Here is a 9,732-nt window from a genome sequence, read left to right on the forward strand (position 1 = left end):
AATCAAATTTCTTGCACAACCATGGACTTGAAACCACTCTAGTCTAATTATGAACATTAATATTAATAATTAGGTGTACATAAATGCAAAGATTTACCAAGTTTTGTATTGGAAAAAAAATATTCATAGTTTCATCATAGGCTGCCATGCATAGTGAATGGACATTTCAGTGAAATTCCAATATCAAATTACTTGCACAACCATTGACTTGAAACCACTCTAGTCTAATCATGAACATTAAAACTAATAATTAAGTGTACATAAATGCACAGATTTACCAAGTTTTGTATTGGAAAAAAATATTCATAGTTTCATCATAGGCTGCCATGCATAGTGAATGGACATTATCGATGAAATCTAAAAATTACATTTTTTGTACATGCATGCACTTTTTACCTGCCACTTCAAGCAAAGTACATTTACATGAATTATCGCACACTTATGATTCGATATTTTTTGGACAAAGTGTTATATCGGCCGCATTTTGTCTTCCTTTTGGGAGGGGACTTCAAAAGTATAGCAAGTCAGAAGGAGGTCTTGAACACATTGCGGGTTTTTTTGGGGGGTATTGAGTAACAGGGGAGGGTCACTTATTTTCATGCACGGATAAGGGGAGGGTCACTAATTTTTGTGCATAAACTTTTGAAGGGTCACTATTTTTGATGCAGCGGTTTTTCGAAAAACACCGCCCCCCTGTAATTTATGTCCAGTCCCTTATCTAAATATTATCCGATAGGCCTATTAGGGGGAAACCGTCGTAGGAACTGCGCCTGTGCGAGTTTCTTGTTTTCAAACAATGTACATTATTTCGTGCACGATATCTAGATACACCTCATCATCATAGCTGCAACATTTATATTATACGATGTAGATTATGACACACATGTTTTAATTTTCATCAATCACCATCGTACCTTGGATACAGTGTTTACATTGGTCGTATGGGTCCCATGCGACCTTTGAGCGCAGTTCCGACGGAATATCTACCTTTAATATCTACCTCCCTCCCCATGTTAATGATTCTGATGTAGGCCTAGCTGGATACCTGAGCTTGTGGCCTACCCTTCGCGAATGGTTTGGGACTCCGCAAATCACCAAAGCCCCAAAATCAGTGCCGCTATAGACTTATAATGTTTTCGCGTGTGTATATTGTGTCTCGCACTCAAAAAATATGTTTATTTTGTTACCTTCGTAAAACGTAGGGCTGAATCAGCCCACGTGGTCTCCGAGATCTTGGCCCAGCTCTGCTGTGTCTGACTTCTACGTCGGTCTGGTTTGTCGTGACTCGGTCCAGTATCGAAGTTTGTGAGCGACGTTGATAATGTGAGTCCCCTTGTATTGAATATTGCGGGAAATGCACGACAGAGTGCTCACTAGAGGCTGCCATTTTACGTCCACTTCATTTGAAACATCAAGATTGTTGCAGCAGTCGAGACGAAGTCCATGACATTAGGTGAACACACTATGTGGATAGCAGTTGGTTTTAAGTGGGACACGGTCCAGTTTAAAATTCAAAAAAAATTCACACTAGTCAGCATATACACCCGGATCGCTTTGCTCGTAAAACAAGAAAGTTTGATACTACATAAGTCGTTATGCGGCCTTGCTTTCTTATCACCGTTGTGCAGCGAAATGAAAAACGTAATAAAAAGTCAAACAATAAAGTGAAAACAAAAATGATGTATCATCGATTGATGATAGACTGCCAGACATTGGATGGGTTCGAAGTGCAAATTCGTCATGTGACACAAATTCACCTGTTCATGAGTACAGCCTGGGCAAACACTGTAACAAACCACCGGATTTCGGAGAAATTCACCAAAATGATAAAACAGTCGAAGAATAGTTTGGTAGAAATACGCAGAAAAATATCAATATTTTGCAATATGGAAAAAAAAAATATCCACGTGATGATTTTCCACCATAAGGGATAAGGGAACGTCCTTGGCAACATACACGCCCTCTGTGGTCTCGCCCTTGGTCGGTGTGGCAGACGACAGGTCTTTGGACCACTGACGAAATGTTTGGTATCGCACGAACGTAACTCCGCACAATTACCTAACCCGGATAGCACGGTCTTCAGATCCACTCGTCAAATATTTTTTCACGCGCGAGGCAATGATATTTCAGTCGATATTAGTCCACCATGTTTGCTGTTGTGACGAACGCATTGTTTGGATAAATTTAAACCAACAGGTGTTGTCACGTCACTGGAAGCATAACGCACAACCAACTGGCATGCGGTCCGCCTTTTGTCTGCTCATTGTTCGTGCCAGGCCGTTAATGCACCGTTAAATTAATACCAGAGGTCGCCGTATTAATATTCTCCTTTGTGTTTTACCAGGTATATCTGGTCACTATAGTACCCGTTTAAATTATAACCCAGGGTTAGTTGGTGACTGGCAGTCCGGGTTCAAGCCGTGAGGGACATGGGTCAGACAAAGCACGGGTCGCTTCTGACCTGTCATTTCGCTTCAATATTGGGACAGATCGGCTCGTCATCACTGATAGAAGCAACAGTCATCGACGATATTTAACGACAGTGATAATAAATGATGACAAAGCCCCTTTAAAGAATATTTATTTTTCCCTTTTGATTTTTAGATGCCTTCAGTATGATTCTACTTCAAGTCATCAAAATGGTGGGAAATCTTTAGGTCTGTCGAAAGTTTGTCAATCAGTTGTGAAAGACGTCCGGAGTGAGCATTATGGTGTTAAGATTAATACTGGGTTCCCTGATACTGGAAAATTTACATTTAAAATATTTTGTCTGGCCTCTAACAATACTTACTATCCAGATTAATTTTGACGATTGAGCGTGTACTGTTGGGTAATTTTTAAAATTTAAATTGACGTTTATCTTTAATCTCTGTACATCATGTAACATTACTGTAAATGCCGAAACGATGTTGTCTAATCATCAGACATAACACACTTCACATATTGCGTACAACGAGAGAATTAGTGTGTACGATCGCTGAAGGCGCACCACTTAAGTGTACATATTGGCTGGGTTTCGTCATAGACTCTAAAACACGAGGGTTTATGGTTTCGCCGGCCTATACTCACACTAAATCCAGTCATTCAATAGACGAAGATACACAATGGTTTTCACAGATTTTTTTAAATTCCATATTCAAAATGTTGTTTACGTTTTTCATGGGTTTGCTTTGTTTTAGATTGTCATGTCTTATAATTCCTAGTTTGAAAAGCGAACCCAATGGTCCGATAGCAAAAATACACGTAGCTATCATCCGTAACATTAATGTCTTATATCCCTTTAAATTGTCAGTAAAAACTCGAAAACGATCATGCTATTATTGGTAAGAAGTGATCTTTTTTTGAAAGTTTTCACTTCTATACGGTATTAGTTCCAATATATCGGTGTAATCAATCTTTGTATTCTAAACTAACTGGTTGCGAAGCGCTACCACTAAATTCGTTTTGCACCAGTCGCATTATGGCAACTGATTCTTTTATATATATAATATATATATATATATATATATATATATATATATATATATATATATATATATATATATATATATATATATATATATTATCATCAAAGAAGAGCGGTTAAAAACTGTCATATTTGTAACCACAGGAGGGACTGTGTTATAAGCAATCGTGAGTGTTTCACATGTTAATACATCGTGAATTTATTTTGCATTTTTACGCTTCATCTTGTCGACTCTAGTATATGTTGGAGTAACAAAGATAATTTGTTATTAAGGAAGAATGCACCAAGGGGACAGATATTTGGACTTTCAATAGTTTAAGATACTTGTTTTTGGTCTACCACTTGTGGGAGCTCATTAAGTAACTTAACCTTTTACCGACTTATTGTTGTGAAAACTGAAAACCTCACCCCCATAGAGTTGACACAAGGATGGCGGTCATTTTAAATTTCAAAAGTTGGTAAATATAGGGTACCTTGTTTCTTAAGTACCACATTTTGCACTGTGATCAATGGTATCGAATTGGAATGATTTCAAGTTTTCACACAGAAAGTTTAAGCAATAGTTCAAGTCGTTCAATTTCGACATGCGTACTACCTTAAATCAACTTGAGGCATTTTAAGCCTCCTTTGCTAACTTAAGGCAAGTGTCCGTTAAAGATCATTATCTGACAGAGTGATTCATTTTAATTAACTCCCCATCAAGACATCAAATATCAATAAATGAGCGGATGCCATGACAACGGCGAGGCAAACTCGTCACCGTACAAGGTGACGGGGTTTCATTACCACGGCTACGGTGCAAGGGCGCCGCTTATCCGTAACCGGGAACGCTTTTTACGATGTTGATAAAACGGCAATATTTTGATAGAGGATTCCGCGGCGTGCAGCAACGCTGCAAGGCGCGAACGCTGGGACCATTTTTACGACGGTAGCGGATTTGCTGTCTTAAAATCCAAAGTAGTGCATTCTTAAGATCGGTCTTTTACGACAGTCAATGAAGAACTGCCGTCATAAAGCCATATTGACTACTTACAGGAAATCTGTGATTGCGTACAACAATAATGGTTTCCGCTAGCGTGCTCATCAGCGTTATTATGGCCCATTAAAGCCCGGGCTTACAAGATGTACGAAGACAAGAAGGACTTACATCATGAATTGCGGGAATCATCGAGACAAAAAGATGAACGTTGTCTTTCGTAAAAAAATTTGTGGGTATCATCTCGGTGCGGGCGCTCGGTAGTCTTGTCCCTGTAAAGATCAGTGTCTTATGAGCACCAGAGGCGAATAAAGCAAAAACTAACTTTCATCGCGAATGGAAATTAGGCTCTGGTCTAGTTGTACACATCATTGTTTGTTTTGTTGCGTTCTTTTTTTCCTTGTATATACACTTTTTAATGTTTAATTTGTTGAAAATGAATATCTATTGAACAACGAGCTTTATGTTGTTATTTATCGTTATTTTAGTAAAATAGTGAGCTTTGGGTTAATTCAACCCTGAATGATATTAACTGATTATAAGTATAGACCTCCCATTATATTTGGAGAATGTATGTATGTGGTGTGTCTAGTGGCGGACCAATGGTTGTATGTCGGACATGTGTACAAGTAGCCGCAACCACGCCGTGTGAGTCTTTCATCCAACAGGCGAACGCCCAATTAAGGGATGAGGTACCCATAACCCACTACCCAATGGAGCAATTAATGAGAAGTGCCTTGGTCAAAAGCACAACACCGTGTTAGAGTCTCGAACTCACCATCCCTCAACAGTGAGTCCGTTGCTCTGGATTTCCGGGTCTCGAACTCTGATGGTGAGTCCAGTACCCTAACCACTGTCTCCGGTGCCTCGTAAGTTGGTGTTATTTCATTAACAACAAACAACAACCACCGCATATCATTTGAAGTTCTTAAAGTAGTTTGTTTTCAACAAAATGTATATATTATTAAGGTGATGCGTGCCTTGAAATAAATTATTTTAACTTTTGCTTGACCTTTCGTCAAAGAAACTTTCAAACCGACCCCTTCAAAATAGAAAAAAATAAGTGGTCACCATGCAACTTAAAGGACAGGATAGGACAGGAAAAACAAGTTAAGGGAGCCGTCATTATTTACGGCTTGGGGAGGGGGGGTCGGAGGAATTGCTTTCGAAACTCCAAAATTCGAGTAACCCCCCTGCCAACCATGACGTGTTTGAGTAACCCCCCTCTCTGCTACAGAAATTTGAGTGACCCCCCTTCCCCCCAAAAAATTGGGAAAGTTAAATATCTATACAGTAAAATGGATTGCTGCTGCGACAGGCCCTGTACAGACCCTGATTAAACCCTGTGGTATAGGTCTTTGTCGGAAGGAGGTTCCAATTGCTGTGGCAGGGGCTGATGTACAGGTCTGTATCCAGTGCTCTGGTGACATGCAGTTATTCTGTAGGATTTTTTTTCAAGAGGGGGAAGATTTGGTGCGAAAGCACCACAAGAGACCACATAAGCGGTGGCGGGGGGAGGTCAGGAGGGGGTGTCCCCCTCCTGCCATTGGAGCTTTTGAAAAATACAGATTAAAATGGTGTTATTGGTGGCACTTGGGGAGTATTTTTTTCGTATAAAAAACTCAAAGGAAAATAAATCTGAGACAGTATTCCAAAACTTATATTTCAGTTCACTGATTAATAGCGACAGACATATATTTATTCACATTTTTTATTTATTATTATTTTCCTGCAATAAAAGATGGGTTTGTTGTCAAGGCATTCAACTGGTTTTAAACTTTATAGCATCACAGTAAGCTTGCTTTACACATTTTCCCCTATCGGTAACCTATACAATGTAGAATATAGAAAGCAGACGTTTCTCATTAATGATCAGGCAAGTATATCAATCTTTAATCAGGAAATACTGAAAAATGTACTCAGTACTAGCCTCTAACATAAGGCTTGCCACGTCGAATAGCTGATCATTCTCGTCTGAAGATCACAATAACGTGAAACACATAGTGTAATGAGATTTTAGTTTCTACTTGAAACTACCTGTATTATGATTTATATATATATATATATATATTATATATATATATATATATATATATATATATATATATATATATACAATGTAGAATATAGAAAGCAGACGTTTCTCATTAATGATCAGGCAAGTATATCAATCTTTAATCAGGAAATACTGAAAAATGTACTCAGTACTAGCCTCTAACATAAGGCTTGCCACGTCGAATAGCTGATCATTCTCGTCTGAAGATCACAATAACGTGAAACACATAGTGTAATGAGATTTTAGTTTCTACTTGAAAAACTACCTGTATTATGATTATATATATATATATATATATATATATATATATATATATATATATATATATATATATATATATATATATATTATGTGTGTGTTTGTGTGTGTGTGTGTGTGTGTGTGTGTGTGTGTGTGTGTGTACACAAATACCAGGTATGAATATACATATTTTTACTATTATTGTTGTATTAATTCGTAGCTCCACTAAATGCTTCAGTACATATCAACAAAATTGACTAGCCCACCTTTCTTGTTCTCCACTTTTGAGCAACCCCCCCTTGTAGCTTTCGATTTTTTGAGTGATCGCCCCTCAGATTCCTCCGACCCCCCAGGCCATAAATAATGACGGCTCCCTAATAGCCAATGGGAATTAACGATATATGTAATCCAAAATGGACGTTATATACCCTGTGTTTACTCGAAGGGGTATATAAACTTAAGACTTTTTTAAACCAGTCTTCAAAATGAGTCAAAATGAGCAGCAGACCTGGAAAAAAATACTCTAAAAAATGAGTGTACGAAAAAGTGCTCCAAAGACCTATTCTTCTTCTCGCGGACAGATAGTCGGACTCTCAAATTTCTACAATTCTTTTCTGATCTACCACTTGTGGAGGCTCATTTTAAAGCTCTTGGAGAAAGAAAAACTTTTACCGGCGTAGTATTTCGAAAATCCAAAATTTAATTTTTCCCACACAGATTTAACACAGGAATGGTGGCCATTTTGAATTTCAAATATCTCAAAATGTTGGATAATTTGTTTCTCTAGTTCGAAACTTTGCGAGGTGACCCCGATTGGTAAGAGAATGGTTGAAAGTTTCACTGAGGAAAGTTTGAGCAAAAGTTTAAGTCTCTCACTTGCGCGTACTACCTTAAAACATGCTATACACATATCTTTATTTACGAACAAAGCTGAAAACGATATGAAAGACTAGATACAATTATATGCACTGGACCCGGGAAACAGAGGGTCTATGATTACAGCCTAAATTTCCAATGCTCAAATCCCTTTTAAATGCACATGTATCTGCCGTATAACTGTTGCCATGTCTTTAGTTCCTCAAAGCGTTGTACCGGTAGGTCTGTCCATGGTCACTCTACAAACCGTGGTCTGTCTCAAACTTTCACCGTACAAGTCGGATCTGTTGGTCTATCAAAACGTTACGACAGTCATCATCAGTTTGTGGCCATATAGCGCTCGTCGTTTTGCGGTAGTGCAACGCCTAGGGTAACGCGCCCGTAAAGATTACAAGGGGTGGCATTCCAAGGTTACAAGTTACGACGGACTACAAAACTCAGCGTTGGTCACTGCAACTCGGTGAACACGTCAAATCGGGCGCGTTATCCTTGTGTCAGAATCAGATCCTTATCGTTTACATTCGGGAACATCTCGTTCAAGGGCACGGTGACTTTATTGGGTCTACTCGGCATAATACTATGACGTATGTGTTTTATTTCATTTTCATTATTTATTATTCTCAACAGCGTCTTTTCTAGAGCGATGTTCCTGCGACATGTTTAATGATATGATAGGATGTTCGTAAATGTCAAAACAAGCAATTGAAAATTGGATACCGTGACACATAACCCGTCGCTAGAGGGAGTATATCAAACCATGAGTAGAACAAGCATTATGTGTACAATTTTGGTGCTTTTTAGACCCCTGAACGCCAAACTACAACATCTGAGGCACTTTCATGTAACCTGCTTTATCCGTAATTTTCGATGAGTTTCACTTAATTTTCACATTTTTTTTTAAAAGTAAAAGTTTCACCTCTCTGCTCGCAACTCAGTCTATAACTTGCTGAGACATCGAATGAGTAAAGTCAAGTGTGTATCATTAGCAATTTAATTATATTCTTGACCTTGATTTATTCACAGTATATTGAAATTATGGCACGTAATGTTAAAATCGGCATGTTTCTTTTAAGTTAATACGTGCATTGAAAGTGAAAGACTTTAACTTTTGCTCAAACTTTCCTCAGCGAAACTTTCAACCATTCTCTTACCAAATTGAAAATAAAAATCATGGGTGAAATTTATACAAGAGAAACAAATTATCTAACGTTACATTTACCGATAAACACGATTGGAACTAATTTGGGATAATTGGATCTTCATATTTTTCAAATTTCTCAAAAATGTTAGGTGTCCTATAGCTGAATGTCTCAATTTTACGCATTACTCATAAAAACAAGTGTGTAAGGTAAAAACAGATGAGCTTACATTTGCAGATTTTCAAGACGTTACTTCACCTTCAATTATCCCAAATTAGTTCCAATTGCGTTGGTATAGTCTATTGGCATATGTTACGTACATCCTCAAGTCCATTGACAGCAGATGTTGGCCTTTGTCTTTATTTCCATGATTGCGTCACAGTGACGTGATTGCGAAAACCCAACTCCCGTTGAATAAAAGCTTTGCGTAAGTCTAATGGTACGTTTTTTTTTCAGATAGGCCAATGTGTGGTCCATGATTTTTGTGAATATTAATATATGTCAAACGAATGAGGTGTTACTGTTACTGTTAATGAAACCAAGTACATATTTTCTGAACTTACACATATACAAATTAACACAGAAACATATACGTTACATAATACATACATACATACATACATACATACATACATACATACATACATACATACATACATACATACATACACATACATACATACATACATACATACATACATACATACATACATACATACATACATACATACATACATATGTACGGCGTAGATACATTTTACATCGACAAAAGTGTACTTCGTATGTGGATAGCGTGCCGATAGTTAATTGACACTTGTTTGCTACTGGAAGCATAACCCAATTTAGTCAGATGTAACCGAATTGATTCAGAGATTTTAAGTAGCCACTGAAGCTACGATGCAGTGGAGTGTTTTCTGTGTGTATCTCTGCTCTGATGGAAATTCGTCGATCTATAGGAAAAAAAAACTTCCGTTCTCGC

The 9,732-nt window shown here is 37.9% G+C and overlaps 1 protein-coding gene across 1 annotated transcript in view; it reads right to left on the reverse strand.

The window, feature by feature from the left end:
• The window catches only part of LOC139147843 (probable phospholipid-transporting ATPase IIB), a 46,768-nt gene extending 44,608 nt beyond the window's left edge, over positions 1 to 2,160 (reverse strand). The window contains exon 1 of the mRNA XM_070719054.1: positions 1,188 to 2,160. Coding sequence (XP_070575155.1) covers positions 1,188 to 1,387 — 200 coding nt within the window. The 5' untranslated portion in view covers positions 1,388 to 2,160. The remainder of the gene's footprint in view (positions 1 to 1,187) is intronic.
• Positions 2,161 to 9,732: the final 7,572 nt, after the last annotated feature.

Source organism: Ptychodera flava, chromosome 13 (assembly GCF_041260155.1).
Source record: "Ptychodera flava strain L36383 chromosome 13, AS_Pfla_20210202, whole genome shotgun sequence".
In the NCBI taxonomy this organism is placed as follows: Eukaryota; Metazoa; Hemichordata; class Enteropneusta; family Ptychoderidae; genus Ptychodera; species Ptychodera flava.